Raw genomic sequence first — 22,148 nt, 5'->3', positions numbered from 1 at the left:
GATTTGTCCAGTCAATATGAAAGTTAAAATCCCCCATGATTATAGCTGTTCCCTTATTACAAGCCCCAACTATTTCCTGATTTATACTCCGACCAACAGAGTTGCAACTGTTAGGAGGCCTATAGACTATGCCCACTAGTGACTTTTTCCCCTTATTATTCCTTATCTCCACCCAAACTGTTTCGTTATCCTGATCCTTTGACCCAATATCATTTCTCACTATTGCAGTGATTCCATCCTTTATTAACATAGCCACCCCACCTCCCTTTCCTTCCTGTCTGTCCTTCCTAATTGTCAAATACCCCTGGATGTTTAGTTCCCAGTCATGGTCACCTTGCAGCCATGTTTCAGCAATGGCCACCAGATCATACTCATGTGTAGTTATTTGTACCGTCAACTCGTCTATTTTGTTACGAATGCTGCGTGCATTCAGATAAAGAACTTTTAAATATGTTTTGTGACAATTTATTCCTGCTTTTACCCCCTTTACTATTCTACCTTTATCTTTATACATTCTGTCCCTTCCTAACACGCTCTGGTTTTTAATTCCCCCACTACTACCTTGCTCTATTGCCTTCTCCGCTGCCATTTTTATTTTTCGCTCTCTTGAAATCTCCCCCCCACTAATTAGTTTAAAGCCCTCTCTACAGCCCTAATTATTCAATTCACCAGGATTCTAGTCCCCGCACTGGTCAAGTGAAGCCCGTCCCAACGGAACAGCTCTCTCCCGTCCCAGTACTGGTGCCAGTGTCCCAAGAAGCAAAACCCATTTCTCCCACACCAGTCTTTGAGCCACGCATTTAACTTTCTGATTTTATTTACCCTAGCCAAATTTGCTCGTGGCTCAGGTAGTAATCCAGAGATTATTACCCTTGTGGTTCTGCTTTTTAATTTGGCCCCTAGCTGCTCATACTCCCTCAGCAGAACCTCTTTCCTTGTCCTATCTATGTCGTTGGTACCAACATGGACCACGACAACTGGATCCTCCCCCTCCCACTCCAAGTTTCTCTCCAGCCCAGAGGAGATATCCTTAACCCTGGCACCGGGCAGGCAACACAGCCTTCGGGACTCTCGCTCTTGGCTGCAAAGAACCCTATCTATCCCCCTAATGATACTATCCCCTGCCACTACAACATTTCTTTTTACTCCCCCCACTTGAATGGCCCCTCGTTCCACGGTGCGGTGGCCAGGTTGCTCATCCTCCCTGCAGTCCCTGTTCCCATCCTCACAGGGAGTAAGAGCCTCGAACCTGTTGGACAAGAGCAAGGGCTGCGGCTCCTCCAACACTACCTCCTGGATCCCCATACCTGCCTCACTCATAGTCACACCCTCCTGTCCCTGACCACGGAATACATCTGAATTAGTTAATCTAATTGGTGTGACTACTTTCTGGAACACAGAGTCCAGGTAACTCTCCCCTCCCTGATGTAGCTTCTCTACTTTTCAATTCTATCCCTCTAGAAATGAACCCCAATGTTTTTTTTAATGGCCTTATTAACTTGCATCACTGCTTTTAGCGATTTGTGTATCTGTACTCCCAGATCCCTCTGCTCCTTTTAGACATTTATTTTCCAAGCAGTATGTGGCCTCCTTATTCTTCCTACCAAAATTTACCACCTCACACTTACCTATATTGAAGTTAATTTGCCAATTACATGCCTATTCTGCAAGTTTATTAATATCTTCCTGTATTTTGTCGCAGTCCTCCTCTGTATTAACTACACCCCCAATTTAGTGTCATCCGCAAATTTTGAAATTGTACTTCGGATTCCTGCGTCCAAATTTTTATGTAAATGGAGAACAGCAGTGGACCCAGCATCGATCCCTGTGGAACACCACTTCCCACCTTTTGCCAGTCTGAGTAACTACCTTTAACCTCTACTCTCTCTTTTCTGTTTTGTAGCCAGCTTGCTATCCATTCTGCTACTTGTCCCCTGACTCCACATGTTCTGACTTTAATCATGAGTCTACTATGTGGTACCTTATTGAAGGCCTTTTGGAAATCCCTCCATCATAAGATCAGCAGTGGGGATGTTCGCTGATGATTGCACAATGTTCAGTTCCATTCGCAACTCCCCAGATAATGAAGCAGTCTGTGCCCGCATGCAGCAAGACCTGGACAATATTCAGGCTTGGGCTGATAAGTGGCAAGTAAAATTCGCGCCACAGAAGTGCCAGGCAATGACCATCTCCAACAAAAGAGAGTCTAACCACCGCCCAAGCCTGAATGTTGTCCAGGTCTTGCTGCATGCGGTCATGGACTGCTTCATTATCTGGGGAGTTGTGAATGGCACTGAACACTGTGCAATCATCAGTGAACATCCCCACGTCTGACCTTACGATGGAGGGAAGGTCATTGATGAAGCAGCTGAAGATGGTTGGGCCTAGGACACTGCCCCGAGGAGCTCCTGCAGCAATGTCCTAGGGCTGAGATGCTTGACCTCCTACACCTATAACCATCTTCATTTGTGCTAGGTATGCCTCCAGCCAGTGCAGAGTCTTTCCCCTGTTTCACATTGACTTCACTTTTACTAGGGCTCCTTGATGCCACACTCGGTCAAATGCTGCCTTGATGTCAAGGGCAGTCACTCTCACCTCACCTCTAGAATTCAGCTCTTTGCTCTTTGCTCTTTGCTGATTCACTGAATCCCTTCAAGCGACAGCTGGACCTGTTTCTCGCTGGGGCGGAGATCACCTCTTACAGAAGCTATGTACTGCAGGGAATTCAGGGCCAGAGTGATCTCCTGGACTAGTTTCGATTGCCTAGATGGGTCGGAGAGGAAATTCCCAGATTTTTCCACCCAAATTGGCCTGGGTTTTTATCTTTTTTTTTTGCCTCTCCCAGGAGGTCACATGATTTCAGGTAGGGTGGAAAGTATATATTGTGATACACAAGGTATCACAATTGTGTGGGACAGGCTCGATGGACCAAGGGGTCTATACCTGTATGTCATTGTTCGTATCATCAGGACGTTGGCTGATTGGTATGATTCTGTGATTATGACTATGTCAGGCAAAGAGCGACAGCTACCAATCAATCACCCTCCTGAGTGTTTACTATGAAATGCAAGAGAGAGAGAGAGAGTAATCCTCCAGTTGTTAGGCGATGCTGTGCTGAGCCCAGGTCAAGCTGGTTTTGCATACTTTCCCTAACCATCTTCATTATAAATGGCTTCCTTGATCTAACAGCAACCTATGATACTGGCTGGCAGACTGGTCTTCTGCTGAAAATATCAAGAGTCCAACCATATTGGGCCATCTGCTTGGTTGAATTACTGCTACGGGGCCAATATTTCAGAGTATCTTGGCCAACCGTACCAGGTCGTGGAGACATCAAATCAGTGGCCTCCTTCAGGAATCCATTCTAGCACCGCTCCTTTTTAATCTATACATAAACAACCTGCCTGCAAACAGATCGCAGAAATCAATCTATACTGATGACGGTGCTTTTGCTACTTGAGCTGGTGATTTTTCCACCCTGGAAACTGCTTAAATAAACTACTTTTCAATATTGGAAATGTGACTACTGCCCATCATTGAAAGAGGCAACGGTCAAGAGAATTTGCCAGGTTTGGTTTTGGATTTGGCAAAAAGTAAGTGGTAATCCCCAATGTTTTAATACAAATTGTTATGGAACTAAAATTTCAAAGTGTTAGGCAAGCATCTGTCCCCATGTTGTTAAACTCTGATGGACAGGTCACATTGTCCACATGCCCGATACGAGACTCCCAAAACAAGCGCTCTACTCGGAGCTCCGACACGGCAAGAGAGCCCCAGGTGGGCAGAGGAAACGCTTCAAGGACACTCTCAAAGCCTCCTTGAAAAAGTGTAACACCCCAACCGACACCTGGGAATCCCTGGCCCAAGACCGCACAAAGTGGAGAAGCATCCGGGAAGGCGCCAAACACCTCGAGTTTCTTCACCGGGAGCAAGCGGAAGCGAAGCGCAAGGAGCATATGTCAACCCAAGCACCCCACCCGCCGTCTGCCCCACTTGTGACAGAGACTGTAGGTCTTGCATTGGACTCATCAGTCACCTGCGAACTCATTTTTAACGTGGAAGCAAGTCATCCTTGGTTCCGAGGGACTGCCTAAGAAGAAGGAGAAGAAACTAATCATGACCTATTTTATTTTTGGAAATTCAAAAGTATGGCTTTGGCATTCCTTTCTTCGGACTGGTGTTGTTTTAGTTTTGTTTTTGCCTGTGTTTATTGATTGGGTGCACCTTGCAGCCCCAGCACTGACACCGGGCCCCGGGGTTTCCGGTCCCCGAGCACCTCCTCCTGCCATCAGACCGGAACTTGGGTCGGACTGGAGGGAAAATGGCCGTTTGGAAGTCGGCGGCTCGCTGATTCATTCGAGTAACGGAACAAATAACTTTAAAAAAACACACACCAGAAACAAGCAGCCGGGAGCTGAGATATATCTCCGTAAATGGCTGGCGATGGCATGGAAACCGGCAAGTCCGCTTTTCGCACTTTTTGTACCGTGTGTGTGTGTGTGTTCGGGGCCGGCGGGGCGCCGATTGTCCCCTCCCAGTCACAGCGCGTCATGGCCGGGAAGCCAGCGGTTGCTGGGCGATAGGCCCCGCCGCGCCGCCGCCTCCTCACCGAGAACAACACGACAGCGAGCTCTCCCCGGGGGTGGAGGGCGGGTGAGGCGCCCGCCCGACTTCCATCCCCGGTCTCCGCTGATCTCGGGGGGCGAGCGCTACACTTGGTCTCATCGCCTCCTCCCCCTGGGATGAGGGAGAGGCAATGGGCCAGTTGCTGACCGCTCTCTCGGATGGGCCGACTGCTCTGTGTGGAGGTCCAGTGAGTGCACGATCGGAATTGAATACCTTACTGATCGTCTCTACATTGCACTCGAACAATAGCCACTTCGGTGAGGTGTTGGAAGATTCAGAGGCAACCCCGCCCCCTCCTACAGGAAAAGGAGATATTCCGGGAATGCAACAGGGATTGAGATGCTGCAGTCACAGAATGTAGTCGCATAAGGGGAAGTGACAGATCTGTCTGGTAGTGTTAATTAGGATTAGTACAAGAGAGCAAGAATGAAAGAATACCTAGAATTGATACCCTCACATCCACATATACATAGGGTGATGTGCTAGATTGGTAAGGATTTATAGAAGAAACATAGAAATTCACTGAATACTTTATTCAACTGGCAGACCTTAGCAAATAATGCAAGTTCCATGAAATTGTACAATAGATATAATAACATGTGCAATACACGTTGGAATTTACTTTAGGTCAGTACAGAGATAATAAAAATTTGCAAACCTATATGTTAAATCACATGACATCATAATGTGCAGTGATTGCCTCTAGTTATCAATTGGATTCTCCTAATAAACAAACCTGAATTGGGCAAAACCAATCCTCCTGCACTTGATTTTGTTGGAAGATGACGACGACGACCCACGGAGGTTAAGCTACATCGGAGGTGTTCTGCACCCACCTATTGATACCCTCACATCCACATATACAGACCGGTGCAAATAGATCACCTTGTCAGGAGATTAATGCGTGCAGAGGCACCAATTTCCATGGGACATTGTGATAGCATATTTGATGGCATATAGTGATGGTATGTGAAGGCCTGACTTACCTTAATGCAGAATGATTGAAGCACTCATACATACTGGAGGAAAGAAGGCATACGAAGGAGGTAGCAGCCAGTAAAGCCTGATTGGCCATATCAAAACTATGACTATGTTTGCAGGCCCTTGCCCACCTATCGGACAACCTCAGAACGCAACTGGTTTTGAGTCAACAGACAGAAAACTCAAACATAATAGTGGTGGCGGCCTAGGTGGGATAAAACATCACTTAACGACCAACAAGTGGATCAATAGTAGACAGCATTAAGAAGAATGAACAAACTTGCTTTTATGCAGTACTCTTCAGGACATCAGGATGTCCACAAACACTTCACAGCCAATGACATTTTTAATTAAAATGTTCACTATGGTGCAGCGAGATGGAATTAGCTTGTTTAGCTGCTGAGGAAAATACAAAGTAACATGTGTAGCATCTATAGGTGTCGAAGCTGAAGGAGAAGAAAGAGCACAAGACTGCTAAGAAACACTGCAAGGAGAGAAAGGAATACCACATATTTGAGGCAGTGAACAGGTGAAGCAATGACGACATGAACTAGAGAAGGAGCGAGAGCATCAATGTACGCTATAGCTGACAGAAAAGCACATCTTGAACACCCACATAAGCATTAGATAACAGGGTCTTCAACTTCTTAAGTTCTAAACTGTTACCAATTATAGTTGATTTCCCACGCGTATGGCATGTTGTGGCGGGGAAAGAACCACCAATGGCATGGCTGCAGGCTGCATTTGATCTCTCTGTAAACCCACTTAAACCGTGTCTCTCTCTTTATTCCTATCCTCCTGAGTTACTGGATACACATCCCTCTGCATGCTCGAACTGTTAAATTTGAATATATTTTTAATGAAACAAGTTCTTGGTCCCTGACATAATGGCCAGAAGTCCCAACGTATTTGCTGCAACCCATCTGGAACCCGGGAACATTGTGAACACTGCTTCTGTCTGCTGAAACCCTATGCAGAACACAAAAAATACATCAAAATCTCCACTATAGAAAACACAATTAGTACTAAATGACTTACCACTCCCTCCATCTACTGAGGAATATTCTTCTCTTTTCCTCCTGCCACACTGAGCAGCAGACCCAGTGGTTAAGCTGTACATCCTCCTCTTTTGGGGATGGAGGATGTTAGGACACAGTCTTCCAGTCATTGGATTTCTCCTCGTGCCATAAACCTTTATCAGTCACCTTTAATACAAAGCCAACAACAGTCTTATTGGCAACCCTGCCTCGGCAACTGTGGTGTATGTAACCTGTTCCACCTTAAAGAGAACTACCTTAAGAGATGTACTACTTTCTCTTGGCTGCTGTATACTGTAATACCGGTGGTGACCACACCGGTATATAAGTGTTGTGCAAGGATTTGCTGGGCAGTTCAGCCCTGACCTTCGAATAGTAAAGACCTGTTAAAAGTTATTCTTGTTGTCTGTGTCCAGTGATTGATCCTAAACATAACTGGGACATACAGACTCAACAGTGGCGACGAGTCCGATCTTACCCTGCGGCAAATTTACATCCAAGGCAGCTTCGTCCTCAAAACGGGCGTCGAGAAGAGGCATCCGCCCTCATCATCCTGCTGAGCACCATCGCACGGGAGACACCGAGAACCCGGGTTAAAAAGAAAAAGAATTCTGACCACGAAGCCCTCCATCAGCGACAGGCAGTGATCATCCCTTCTACCACGGTGGTGGGTAAGCCGATCAGCGACACGAGCAGAAAGTCGGCCGCGTTGACTGTGGAGTAGGGGAGGGAAAACGGAGGAATAAGGGCGGAGAGCTCGACCACGGCCGGTAGAAAGGGCCGGGCTGCAGTCGAGGCCGAGAGGCGCAGCGACTGGGGCAGCTTAAGGCTCGAGAGCCGCGGAGAACTCGAACGCAGCCGGTGTACAGGACCGGGCTGCGAGCGGGGCTGCGAGGCAAAGCAGCGTCGGGGAGTTGAGAAGCTTAAGGCACGAGAGCCGCGGAGAATTCAAACGCAGCCGGTGTAAAGGACCGGGCTGCAAGGCAAAGCAGCGTCGGGGAGTGAGAACCGCTGGGGAGGCGAGAACGGCAGCAGCAAGGCAATCGCCATTGCAGCCAGCGGGGGAAGAAGGCAAACGCGGGAATCCGCCATTGTAGTCGGCGGGGTAGAAGACGAGCGCGGGAAAGACCGCCAAGCGCGGGAAGCCGCCATTTTAGTAGGCGGGGGAAGAAGACAAGCGCGGGAAGCCGCCATTTAAAAAAAAAACTTCAAAAATTTTAAAAACTTGCAAGGATGCCTAAACATGGGAGCATTAATACCTTTGATAGTGATGTCGAAGATTGGACCACGTATGTAGAACGCCTGGAAGTTTATTGTAAAGCAAATAAGGTACCAGATGATGAGAAAGCATTAACCTTATTAAGCTCAATGGGGGCGAAGACATACGGGCTATTGAAGCACCTTCTATCACCAAATAAACCGGCGGATCAGACCTTCGCGAATATTGTTACTGCCCTGAAAAATCATTTAAACCCCACGCCGCTGATGATAGCGGAACGATTTAAATTTTACAGAAGAACGCAGTTGAAAGACGAAAGCAACGCTGAATTTTTAATTGAAGTACGTAAGCTATCGAAGTACTGTCAGTTTGGGACAGGGCTAGCAGATGCGCTGAGAGATAAATTTGTGTGGATTGTTAAAAGAAGGAACACAAAAGCGACTGCTTGAAGAGAATGATCTTACGCTTGATAAAGCTGTCACTATTGCAGCATCGCAAGAAGCCGCAGCAAGAGGCACTGCGGAAATGCAGCTACGGTCACCGGAACTCTGTACCAATCAAATGGTCTTGAGTACAGTAAAATGTTATCGTTGTGGAAAGACAACACACGATCAGAGCCAGTGCTGGTTCAAAAATCAGGAATGCAGAAAATGTGGCAGGCTTGGTCACATAGCTAAAGTATGCCGGTCAGGAAAGAAGACCAGCAACAAAAAGTCACCGCAGGAAAAGTACAAAAAGGTACACAAGGTGACAGAGAACAGTTCGAACGAACAGAAGTCAGATTCAGACGCCAGCAGTAATGAACTGGGTAGTCTGAGAGTACACAATGTTGGTAAGGAAGCAGACCTCCAAACAATTTGGGTCACACTTCAGATAGCAGGAGTCCAAGTGAAGATGGAATTGGACACTGGATCGGCATTGACGGTCATGAATAAGAAAGATTACAAAAGGTTATTCCCACATATTCCCCTACGGGATACGGAGATTGTATTGAAAACATACACTGGGCAAAGAGTATACCCCATCGGGAAGATAGAGGTAAAGGTGGTCCACAAGGGCAAAGAAAGCCGAGGAATGGACTTATATGTGCTACCTGAGGGAGGTCCACCACTACTGGGACGGGAGTGGATTAGGAAAATAAATATGGACTGGCATTCCTTAAAAGCACTAACGGTAGATTCCGGTACAAAAGATGTCAAACCTAAACGATTGTCCAGAATATTGGACGATGCTAAAGAGGTGTTCCAACAAGGACTGGGAACACAGAGGAATTACGGCAAACATCAAGGTTGAAGAACATGCAAACCCGAAATTTTTCAAAGCCAGACCGGTACCTTATGCAATACGACCTGCTGTGGAAGCTGAGCTGAAAGGGCTAGAACGTTCAGGAGTACTGTCTAAGGTAGACTGGAGTGAGTGGGCCACGCCCATTGTCCCAGTCATGAAGCGTTCATCGAGCAACAAGCCGGGGGAACCGGGGAAGGTTCGCATCTGTGGTGATTTCAAGATCACTGTTAATCCGGTGCTTCACACGGTGCAGTGTCCGCTTCCACGGATTGAGGATATCTTCGCTTCGTTGTCTGGCGGGAAACACTTCACCAAGATAGACCTGGCGCAGGCGTACTTACAGATGGAAGTTGAGGAAGAGTCACGCCAGTATCTCATGATCAACACGCATAGAGGCTTGTACCGGTATAATAGACTGGTTTTTGGAGTGGCATCGGCTCCAGCAATTTGGCAGAGGGCCATGGAGCAGGTATTACAGGGAATTCCAGGTACACAATGTTACCTGGACGATATTCTGATTACAGGAGATGATGACGAGGAACACCTTGCAAACTTGGAACTGGTGCTCACCAGATTGAAAGAATATGGTCTTCGAGTTAATCGCCAGAAATGTGAATTCTTTCAGAAGCGGATCTCGTACTGTGGTCATGTCATTGACCAGGAGGGGCTTCATAAGTCTCCTGACAAGATCGAAGCTGTTGTGAAGGCTCCCGCTCCGGATAATGTATCCCAATTGAGGTCGTTTCTAGGGTTGATTAACTATTACCATAAGTTTCTGCCAAATTTATCCACGGTGCTGCACCCGCTGAATGCTCTTTTGCAGAAGGGAGTACCATGGAAGTGGAGCGAGGACTGTAAGAGGGCCTTTCGCGAAAGCAGGGCATTGATCACCTCAGAGGAAGTGTTGGCTCACTTCAACCCAACGCTGCCTATTCGTTTGGCTTGTGATGCTTCTCCATATGGTATTGGGGCAGTACTCTCACACAAGTTGCCAAATGGCCAGGAGAGGCCAGTTGCGTTCGCATCCAGATCATTGACCTCCGCTGAGCGCAACTATGCTCAGATAGATAGGGAGGCTCTCAGCCTTGTGTGGGGAGTAAAGAAGTTTAATCATTACCTGCAGGGCCAAAAGTTTACGCTTCTGACAGACCACCAGCCGTTGGTATCCATTTTTAACCCTAAGAAGGGTGTTTCGGTGATGACAGCACAGAGACTCCAGAGATGGTCCCTTTTCCTAGGGGCACATCAATATCAGATAGAATTCAAAGGTACAAAGCAGCATGGTAATGCTGATGGGCTGTCGCGCCTGCCACTACCTACAGAGGAGGAGGCACCGACGGTTGACCCTGTTGAGTTATTTCACTCGACCATCATCGAATGTTTACCAGTCACCAATGCAAGTATTGAAAGAGAAACCAGGAACGACCCGACACTGTCCAGGGTCTACGAAGTGACAGTGAAGGGATGGCCAGCACATGGTGATCTACTGTTACCGGCATTCTCAACAAGACAAGAACAGCTGTCCGTCTGTCAAGGAACATTGATGTATGGAACAAGGGTGATTATTCCTCCTAAGTTAAGAGAGAGAGTTCTAAAGGAACTGCATGAAGGTCATCTGAGGGGAGTCAAGATGAAAAGCCTTGCTAGGGCTTATGTGTGGTGGCCGGGTATCGACCAACAGATAGAGGAGCTGACGAAAAGCTGCTCAGGGTGCCAAAAAGTGCAAAATGTACCTCCGATTGCACCGCTGCATCCATGGGAATGGCCTTCAACCCCATGGCAACGTGTACATATTGACTTTGCTGGTCCTTTCATGGACTCCATGTTTTTAATTGTGGTGGACGCACATTCTAAATGGCCAGAAGTGATTAAGATGACTACCACTACCTCGGAAAAGACGATCGCGGTGTTAAGAACGATATTTGCGAGAAATGGATTGCCAGAACAAATATGTTCAGACAACGGACCGCAGTTCGTGTCAGAAGAATTCCAGAGATTCATGAAGAAGAATGGGGTGAAACATTATACCTCTGCCCCATATCATCCAGCTACAAACGGGTTGGCTGAGAGATTTGTACAAACGTTTAAAAAAGCAATAAAGGCCATGAGCGAAGATCAGATTCCACTACAACACAAGGTGGACAAATTCCTACTGGCATATCGAAATGCCACTCATGCAGTGACAAACCAAAGTCCTGCCATGATGTTCTACAACAGGAGGTTGCGGTCCAGGTTGGACTTGTTAAAACCAAATGTGCGGAGGGAAGTTGAAAACAAACAGTTCCAGCATATAAATAACAAGACCACTCGGAGTTTCGAAATAGGACAACCAGTGTTAGCCCGGGACTATAAAAACGAGAAATGGCAATCTGGAACAATTCGGGCCAGACAAGGACCCCTGATGTACACGGTAGATATTGGTGAAAATGTAATACGGCGTCATGCTGACCAACTGGTAGAATCGAGAACAAGGGTCGAACCCATGGTTACGGCAGAGACAACCGTGAAAGAAGTTAGTGAACCTGAAGCATCTACCTCAGAAGTGAATGTACCTGATGATGATGTCCAATCCATAAGAGACCAACTAGATGAGTCACCCCAGCAACGAGAATCAGAGACCCCTGAAAAGCGTTATCCAACTCGAATCAGGAGGCCTCCTCAGAGACTGAATCTTTGAACTGTTTTGCATGAAGTTGTATATATATATGTTATTATGTTATGTTAAATGGGGATATAACTGTTAAGCTAAAAAGGGAGGATTGTGGTGTATGTAACCTGTTCCACCTTAAAGAGAACTACCTTAAGAGATGTACTACTTTCTCTTGGCTGCTGTATACTGTAATACTGTAATACCGGTGGTGACCACACCGGTATATAAGTGTTGTGCAAGGATCTGCTGGGCAGTTCAGCCCTGACCTTCGAATAGTAAAGACCTGTTAAAAGTTATTCTTGTTGTCTGTGTCCAGTGATTGATCCTAGACATAACTGGGACATACAGACTCAACAGCAACATCACACCATGTGCCACAATTAAGTGGTCTTTTACCAGCTGATGTATATATTCCAACACTGCCTTCAGATTGGCCTTGTAGGAGCCAACAGACTTTCTGTTGGACGATCTAGTATTTGTAACAAGGTCAAAAGGAGTTAGAAGCTACCTTTTGAAGAGGATAAATACCAGTGCATCTTTTCTGGTAGCATGAGATGTAGTTCAAAAGGTAGTTAAGCTACATCTTTGCCCCAGTCATTGTAGTTCTGGCCCTGTACAGGCCCTTATGGCAATTCTGACCGTTTCGTTCAAGGTCTAATTCATTTGACTTGGGATAAGGGAATGTAGCAAGGTATTTAGTTCCAAGTGCCTCTTGTTATCTGAACACTGCACTTATAAATGATGTACCTTGGACAGACACCTGGTAACTTTCCTGTGCTAACTTCTTGGCAGGTACCATAAGAACATAAGAATTAAGAGCAGGAGTAGGCCATACGGCCCCTTGAGCCTGCTCCGCCATTCAGTAGGATCATGGCTGATCATCGACCTCAACTCCACTTTCCCGCCCGATCTCCATATCCCTTGATTATTCTAGAGTCCAAAAATCTATCTCTCTCAGCCTTGAATACACTCAAAGACTCAGCATTCACAGCCCTCTGGGGCAGGGAATTTCAAAGATTCACAACCCTCTGCTTGAAGAAATTCCTCCTCATCTCAGTCTTAAATGGCCTACCCCTTATCCTGAGACTATGCCCCCTAGTTCTAGATACTCCAGCCAGGGGAAACAACCTCTCAGCATCGACCCTGTCAATCCCCTTCAGAATCTTGTATGTTTCAATGAGATCACCTCTCATTCTTCTAAACTCCAGAGAGTATAGGCCAATTCTACACAATCTCTCATCATAGGACAGCCCTCCCATCCCAGGAATCAATCTAGTGAACCTTTGCTGCACTGCCTCCAAGGCAAGTATATTCTCCCTTAGATAAGGAGACCAGAACTGTGCACAGTACTCCAGGTGTGGTCTCACCAAGGCCCTGCACAATTGTAGCAAGACTTCCTTACTCCTATACTCCAACCGCCTTGCAATAAAGGCCAATGTACCATTTGCCTTCCTTATTGCTTGCTGTACCTGTATGCTAGCTTTCTGTGTTTCTTGCACGAGGACACCCAAATCTCTCTGAACACCAACATTTGAAAGTTTCTCACCATTTAAAAAATATTCTGTTTTTCTATTCTTCCTACCAAAGTGAATAACCTCACATTTCCCTCCATTATACTCCATCTGCCACCTTACTGCCCACTCACTTAGTCTGTTTATATCCCTTTGCAGACTCTGTGTTCTCACAGCTTACTGTCCCACCTCTCTCAGCTTACTGTCCCACCTAGCTTTGTATCATCAGCAAACTTGGATACATTACACTCAGTCCTTTCTTCTGGGTCATTATATAGATTGTAAATAGCTGAGGCCCCAACACTGATCCTTGCGGCACCCCACTAGTTACAGCCTGCCAACCTGAAAAAAATCCGTTTATCCCTACTCTGTTTTCTGTCCGTTAACCAATCCTCTATCCATACTACTATATTACCCCACCTTAGCTGTTGTGCGCCTGTGGTGTTGGGGTGCGGGGGGTGGGGAGATATTTCTACCCATTTAGAGAAGTCATCAAAAATACCAATAAGTAACAGTTACAATGGGTCCAACAAAGTGTTCCCATGGAATCATAGGCTTTAAAGCAGAAATTAACTCTGTTGGAGTCTGTTGCATTGCATGTATGACAAGACATCACCCAATTAATGGCACCTTTTCTTGTATTCAGCCAGTAAGTTTCTTAGTAGAGTCATAGCATCGTTTTTAGTGATACCCAGTTGCCCACACTTAGAATAGTGGTGGAATGCTCCCTTTTAACATGTCTTTGATTTAACTTCCCCTTCTAAAGCTGCCAAATCCTGATACTAAGGGTTTACATTATGCTCCCTTGGTTGCAAAATCTGAGCTACTCCTGGATACAATTTAAATCCCCTTCCATCCATACCAATCACCATGTGTATGAAAATATGAAAAAATGAACAAAGATGAAATATCTTTACCAGGAATAACTTTACACAAAGATAAACAAAGTCAATCTTAGCTTTGGCTCCTGTACAATGGGATTGAATCCATTCCTACAATGGCAGGTGAAATTGAAACCAAAAAACTTGAATTCAAAGATATTGGTATGTATTTACGCTCTCCACCCCCCCCCCCACTTATCCTCTGAGTTGCTTGAACTAGATGTATCAACATTTTGTACACCTTATACCTTAAAAGTCTGATCACCTAACTCTGTCTGCAGAAGCTTAATATTTTCAGCAAACAGTAACACTCTGTTTTATAAAGCTTTATAAATCTGGCAGACATTTGATAGAAGTGTGGGAGTGGGAGAAAAGAAATTGGTATCCTGTATTAAATGTGCAAAACCATTGGAGGAGACTTAACAATTTCAGACATCAAGATAGATCTGAGAAAGCATTTTTGAAATGACAAAATATATGTATCCATCTGTTGACTCCTTGATTCTGATGCAATGATTTTTTTTACTCACTACTATGAGTTGAAAGGTTGCTTGTCTTGTCCCCACCAACTAAAGATACTTTTGTTTGGGATCCAATTGTGAAGACCTGTGTAAGCACCAGATAACAGGATCTACAAGCTGTTCCAGAAAAGGCTCCAAGCATGGTTGTGTATAGAACCTTAAGTGTACTAGTTGCCACTGTTGAGCAACAGTTCTTTTGTTGCTACTTGGGCGAACTTGATTGAAACTGCAATTGAGTAACTGCTCACATGAAGCAGCCAGGGTAACGGGGAATGGAGTGGTTTGTACCACATAGTGCTGGCAGAAGGTTTTGCTTGAGATAGAGAATTGTTCTTCGTGTTTCTGAGTCCTGAGCAGCTACTCGGAACATGGGCAGAGGAGTAGGTCATTCAACCTCTCAAGCCTGTTCCGCCATACTGTTTGGAAAGGAGGGCTGTTCACTAAGAAATTTAAGGATGGAAATAAGTGGTTGGCAAAAGTGGTGCAAGAACAATATTATCTTTATAGATAACTGGGAACCATTAGAAAAAGGGACTGGTACAAGGGAGCTGGGCTGTACCTAAACCAAGTAGGCACAAAGAGGCAGCAATTGAGAATCATTTAAATCAGATAAGTAGGAAGGAAGGCAGTGAAAAAGCCAGATCCCAGACAAGATAGATTGCAAGGTAGAAGGTAGCCAACAGGTAGGTATGGACAACGATACCAAGAGTGACATACAAGAACCAGAGACCAGGAATTGGCAGAGGAACATGAAAGGAAGTGAGTCTGTAAGATGTATTTACTTAAATGCTCGAAACATTCATAAGGGAGGACATGAGCAACACACCCTGCTCAAGAAGAGATAACCTAAGTAAACTGAATGACTAAATAAAATGGGAATCCTAGAAAGGCTAAAAGGGCTTAAAACAAATGAAGTCCACAGTTATGAATGGGATTTATCTGAGTACTGAGACAATCATTTACGAGAGAGTCACTAGACACTGATGCGGTATTAGTACTGTAGATGGTAAACAGTAGATTAGTAAACAGGCTAATGTGGTGTTCATATTCAAAAAGGGGGACAAAACATGCACACAAAGCTACAGACTCATTAGCCTATCTTGAGTCCATGTAAAATAATGAAATCAATAATCAGGAGTAAACATGAGAATATCTACATGTAATGACTTTGTTAACAGCAGTCAGCATAGATTCAGAAGGGGAGGATCCTGCCTGACCATCCTCCTCGGCTTCTTTGAGGATGTTACAACCCTAGTGGACTGTAGGAAACCCTACAACCTGGTGTACCAAGACTTCAAAAGGGCATTTGACAATGTTCTGCATAAATGACTATTACACCCAAAGCATTAGGGATTCAAGGTAATCGTGGGAATGGATAATAAATTGGTTTACAGATGGAAAGCAACAGTATTTGCTAGAGGAGTTATGTCCAGGTGGGAGGAAGTACTGAGTGGGGTAGCTCAGGGCATGGCGTGGGAATCGCTGCATCAGGCATACAGTAGCCTACTGGTTTGGTACTGAACTTGAGAGTTCAAATCCAACCATGGAAAGTTGTGAAATTGAATTCAATAAATAAACATTTGTAGACTAGCACCAGAAAATGACAGTGAAAGCTGGATTGTCATAAAAACCTAACTGGTTCTCATCATTTCTTTCAGGGAAGGGAACCTGCCACCCTTACCTGGTCTGGCCTACACGTAACTCCAGTCCCACAGTACAAAGTTGACTCTTTCTGCCCCCAGGGCAACTAGAGATGGCAGTAAGTGCTGCCTTGCAAATGGCGCCCACATCCCAAGAACAAATATTTTTTTTTAAATGATCTGGATTGAGAAAGCCAGTGGTCAAATTTGCAAATGATATAAAACTAGGAGTGACAATGGATTTGGAAGCAGCAGCTCAGAAATTATAGAATGATTGGATAGAGTATATATATATATATATATATATTATATATATCAAGGCAGATGAAATTTAATATATAAACAAATATAAAGCACTACACCGAGGAAGAAAAAATAAGCATCCGATGTACTCTTAGGATGGTGTTGAAAAAGCTGAGGATGAAGCCAAAAGAAACCCAAGTGTTTTAGTAGACTCTAGGATCAGTCTGTCCAACCAATGCAGAACACCAATCAACAAAGCCAATAGAAAATTAAACTGTGTGGCCAAAACAGTCGCGTTTTGGGAAGTCATAGCCAAACCCTGGTCAGATTGCACCTTGAGTACTGCTTCCTCTTCTGGTGGCCAAGACGCAAAGGAGACATTCAGGCTGTGGAGGCAGTGCCACAGGCTGATCCCTAATGCCAGTTTCTAAGTTATGAGGAAAGACTGGAGAAACTTGAACTTTTCAGCCTATATAGGTGGTTGAGAGGGTTATAAGATAATTAAGGGAATGGAAAAGGTAAAGCCGGAATATTAATTTAAATTAAATAGCAAGAGTAGGACGTGGGGACGTAGATTCAAACTGGTAAATGTCAGGAAATTCTTCTTGCACAGAATAATCAACGGGAATCTTTTAAGAAACAATTGGATGCTGAATTGGAGGAACTTTAAGATCTTTCTAGGTTGGATGAACTCGGTTATGACTCCAGCCACTGGCACACTCATTGGAATGCTGTCTTGATGTCAAAGGCAGTCACTGCCGCCTCAACTCTGGAATTCAGATCTTGTGTCCATGTTTGGGTCAAGGCTGTAATGAGGTAGGGGGCCGAATGGTCCTGGCAGAACCTAAGCATGGCATTGGTGAGTAAGCGCCACTTGATACTACTATTGATGACAATTTTATAAATTCCACATGATCATGTTGTGTAGCTCTAGTTGCTTTGCCCAATTTACCATACAAGTCCCCCAACATTGGGTGTGCCACTGGGCAGTGCTGACTGGGCACAGGAGGTGCTTTTGCATAGGAAGGTTAAATCAGCAGAAGAATTGTGTGGTGCTGTTCCTGAACACCTGCAATGTACTGGCTGAAGTTTTACCCATGGAATAATGTGAAGGAACCTGAAGAGGGCAGGAAGATGCATTTAAAAATGTAACTTATTTAAATACTCTAAATAAAAACATAACTAATAATTCACCCGTTTGGAATATAAATGACTGATCTTTCTCACGCCTTGGGATGTTTTACTACGTTAAAAGTGCTATATTAATGCAAGTTGTTTAAAGGCTTTGTGAAAGTCCTGCAAAATAATGAACTAATTTTGCTTTCAACAGAGTTCGAAGTCTGTTGGAGAACCATGACTTTGTGCCTGCATTCATGATTTCTCTTCTGATACCTGAGGCCTGATTCCTTTCATAATGGTGAGTTTTGTGCAGTTAAGCAGTTTTCCTGTTAACCTGTGAATTAAAATGGTAGCTAATTAGTACCTATTTGTTGATTACTAAAGTTGTCTTTATTTAAAAATTAACTGTAAAAGGAACTTTCAGGAAGTTACCAGGAATTGTACTACACTTTTAACTAATTTTTGAGGCACGATAACACCATGGTTAGAATGTTGAATGCTGTCTTTTACAAAAAAAGATAAAATGGAAATTAATATCTGGCCTTAAGTTTTAATATTTTAGTTGTGAGCTGATTTTGGATGGGAGAGGCTGCTTAGCTAGAAGGCAACAACAGGATGTGGGAAGATTAGTTTTAGATTTTTTTTTACAGGATTGTGTGGCACAGGGAAGTTAGGCTGGTCTTTCACCTCTATCGATCTTCAGTTCTATCCAGCACTGATTGATGAGATGAAAGTCTTGTCTGCTGGTTGTAGGGTTTGTTTGTGAAATAGTTTTGGCAAACCTTAACTCAATACAGGAAACTTTCTGGTATCCGGCACTGACGGGACCGAGCTGTTGCCGTCCCATCAAAACTACCGGAGAAACCAGCGCTAATGTTAAAACATATGGAGCTTCTGAGCTCCGTGTGAAGCAACAAACCCTGTTGCTTAGCAAAACAGTCGGCGTAGCTTGCAAGCGTCTCTGTAGCTAAGCAACAGCTTCAGCTAGACCTTGCAGAGCCACGACTGGAGAAAAAAAGCAACGAGAAGTTAAATAAAACTTCTGAACCGACTCCTGAATTTTGCCGGTGGATAGAGCTTTCTGGACATTTAACCTCCGGTTAAACAAAAGTTTCCTGTACCAAGTGGGCATGAGAAAACTGTCCAAAATTGGAACTAAAGTAGTAGTCTCCCACAGGATGGCTGGTGTGGGGAATGGAAAAGGCCACATTGGTACTCTGCTGGGGTTGAAGCTAAGGCATATAATTGTGTCAGTAAAGACAGAGCTCGACCCTGCATTTAAGTGTGGAATACCTGGCTGTGCTTGATGCTGGCTGCGTGTGCTCGCAATGAGCTATAGTTCCATTTCCCAGTGTTGCCATCCTTTACCTTCGTGGGTATAAAAATTCACATTGTTAAGCACCAAGAATTCACATTGTTAAGCACCAAGAATTCACATTGTTAAGCACCAAGAATTCACACTGCTTTATTTTGTAAAGCCTGATGTGAGAAATTAAAGTGGAAGCTCCAAAAGAGCAGTTTATGGCAAGTGTACCTAAAATAAAAACAGTGAATGCTAGCACTCTGAAATAAAACCAGAAAATACTAGAAATACATTGTAGATGCAGTCAGTATCAGAAAGGTCATCGACCTGAAACGTTAACTCTGTTTCTCTCTCCACAGATGCTGCCTCACCTGCTGAGTATTTCCAGCATTTTCTGTTTTTATTTCAGAAAGAGATGGACAGGTTAACATTTCATTTTAAACCAGCGCATCTCCAGGAATGGCTCCTGCCCCAGCACTGTTACATACAGAGGTCCCAAAAATCTGGCCTCGGCCTCCCCATGCTTATCTACATGCTGTCCCCAGGCGACATCATCTGCAGGCATGGTGCCAGCTTTCACAGTTCTATCTCTCCACCACCTTTCTAGATCCCTTCACTGCTGACATCCAGTCTTGGATGAGCTGCAATTTCCTCCAGCTAAACATTGGAAGGACTAAAGCCATCACCTTCAGCCCCCATCACATCTCTGTACCCGTGCCACCGACTCCTTCCGCTTCTCCGTCCACTCTCGGGCTGAACCAGACTCTTGGCAGCCTCTGTGTCCTATTTCACGGAGCTGAGCATCCAACCCCATAGCCTCTCCATCGCAAAGACCGCCTACTTCTACCTCTGTAACATTGCCTGCCTCTGCCCCTATCAGCCCATCGGCTGCTAAAACCCTCATCCATGCCTTTGTTGCCTTCACACTCAACTGTTCCAATGATCTCCTGGCCACCCATCCTCCACCTTCTGTAAACTTTAGATCATCTAAATCTTTCCTACAGGACCCTCCTCTCCTTAAAACCCACCTCTTTGACCAAGCCTTTGGTCATCCTTGACAATATCTGCTCTTGTGCCCACTTTTCTTTGCTGGTAATTAGATACATTTGCTTGAAAGAATGTTAACTCATGTTGTGCATCTGTTTCTGGCATTTTATGTCTGCTCTAGCTTTCATATTCAAGTTGGCACAGCGCTATTTCTGCAACAGGCAATAAGTTGGGTCTTGTTGAAGGCAGTTTGGGTATGCTAATTTATGACTCAGCGGTGTTATACTGTGAACTTAGTTATTTATTCTTAAGCTTTAAAAAAAATCTGATTTGTGGTAGAAAAGGGGATACAATCTGTTAACTCTCCTCTTCCAAGTAATTTAGTTCCCTGTTGCTATAAACAAGGAATTATTTGCACTGAACCGAATACTCATTCTCTCACACTTAGATTCTTACAATTACTTGTTTATACGATTATACTTTCAACAAGTTAAAACCTGACATCATATTTCTGAAATGTAATATTTTGGGTTAAGTTATACATTCGAAATTGGTCCTGGTGGAAACAGATCAGCCATGGTTTTCATCATGATGCTGATTAGGATTCATGCAGGTATAATCTGGTAATGGAGTGGAAGCAATTATTTCCTTCATTACAACCAGTGAATCACTTGTAAAATTGTTGCTTCCTACATATGCAGGAAGAATTCTTGTGGGGGTTTGAGGAGGAAAACAATCAAGTAGTGGATTTTAGTTCACTAATATATAAATATATATAAACAGCTTAAATAATCTCCTTAGATTGTTTTCCTGGAGTTTTCCTTTAAAGCAATATATCCATTGTTGGGATGCCCAATAATTTGGCATACTATATATTAAAAAAAAAAGTGGGAAATTCCAGAAGGAAAGCCCAAAACTATGGATTTCAGGTTGCTTAGTATCTTTAGAATTCCTTAGTAAAACCATTTTTTTTCTGCAGTATCACGCTTTGGAGTATGCATTGGACCGTGCAGAGGTGAGTCATCTACAGCAACTCATCTATTCTGCTGTGTAGTATTGCACTGCAACTCTTACTGAACCTGTTACTCAGCTATTCTGTATATACAATGATTTCTTTTTCTTTTTTGTAGTACATAATTGGATGTGCCAGGCAACGACCTCCAAAAAGAAGACATTCATCTAGTGGAAGGTGGTGCTCCATAATTAAAATATTTTAAAGTTAAATATATATTTTTGTCTTCAATTTTTTTTTCAAAATTGAATTTTAAAACTTGTTATTTTAGGAAATCTGTACATCAGAAACTGTATGACTTGTACATGGAAGAATGTGAAAAAGAACCAGAGCTGAAGGTATGCACGATTCATGCACAATCCAGGATTCCTTGATGAGCTATTTAGTTCTGCTTGAAAATTTGCAGGATAGTATTTTTAAAATCATTAACAATTAAGATTTAAAATTCGTATTTTATTTATTTGTCAAATGATAGTCCACAAGTAGAGGGAAAGAATATTACATCTATAGCTTCCCCTTTTGTTTTAGGTTCTACCTTAATGGTTGCATTTGCTTGGCTTATCAAGTACCACATAAAATCTTAAATGTAATGAGGTTTATGAAATGGTTAAACCTATATTTGAATCTTTTTAAAAGCTTTATGAATCCTGAAAATTTGGTTATAATTTTTTCTAGTTGATTAAGATGAGGTCTAGTCGGCTCTCAGAAGGCTCCGTGAGTGTATGCTGTGAATAGATGAGCCATACAGATTGAAAAGATCCCAGGCTCAAGTCTTGTGATCTGTCCTGAGTTAGCTGACCTCAACTGTTGGGGATCCTACAAATTGGCCGCAAAGCTTTTGTGTCAGAAAGGCTAAAATCAGCAAGGTTCCCACTCCTGATTGTTATCTGCGGAGCCCTGCTGGAAGTACGTGTGGATTTTGAAACAAGGATAGCACTGTGCTGTGGTTAAAAGGGTTAAATAATGAGGACAGGTTGTGTTAGACTAGATTTGTATTCCCTTGAGTATAAAAGATTAAGAGGTGATCTAATTGAGGTATTTAAGATGCTTAAAGGGTTTGATAGGGTGGATAGAGAGAAACTATTTCCTCTGGTGGGCGAGGCCAGAACAAGAGGGCATAACCTTAAATTT

The 22,148-nt window shown here is 44.0% G+C and overlaps 1 protein-coding gene across 13 annotated transcripts in view; it reads left to right on the top strand.

Moving 5' to 3' along the window:
* Positions 1-4,279: 4,279 nt before the first annotated feature.
* The window catches only part of supt20h (SPT20 homolog, SAGA complex component), an 87,462-nt gene continuing 69,593 nt past the window's right edge, over positions 4,280-22,148 (top strand). For 6 of the 13 annotated variants that reach the window (XM_085999381.1, XM_085999383.1, XM_085999382.1 and 3 more), the window contains exons 1-5: positions 4,281-4,458; positions 17,927-18,013; positions 20,985-21,020; positions 21,136-21,194; positions 21,289-21,355. In XM_085999381.1, coding sequence (XP_085855507.1) covers positions 18,011-18,013; positions 20,985-21,020; positions 21,136-21,194; positions 21,289-21,355 — 165 coding nt within the window. In that variant the 5' untranslated portion in view covers positions 4,281-4,458; positions 17,927-18,010. Of the gene's footprint in view, positions 4,459-17,926; positions 18,014-20,984; positions 21,021-21,135; positions 21,195-21,288; positions 21,356-22,148 lie in introns of all 13 variants that reach the window. The other 7 variants (XM_085999391.1, XM_085999390.1, XM_085999387.1 and 4 more) reach the window with 2 other exon arrangements.

This window comes from Somniosus microcephalus, chromosome 10, assembly GCF_052327205.1.
Source record: "Somniosus microcephalus isolate GS21.2 chromosome 10, FLI_Smic_1.0, whole genome shotgun sequence".
NCBI classification, from domain to species: Eukaryota; Metazoa; Chordata; class Chondrichthyes; order Squaliformes; family Somniosidae; genus Somniosus; species Somniosus microcephalus.
This window is presented reverse-complemented; position numbering and strand designations above follow the sequence as displayed.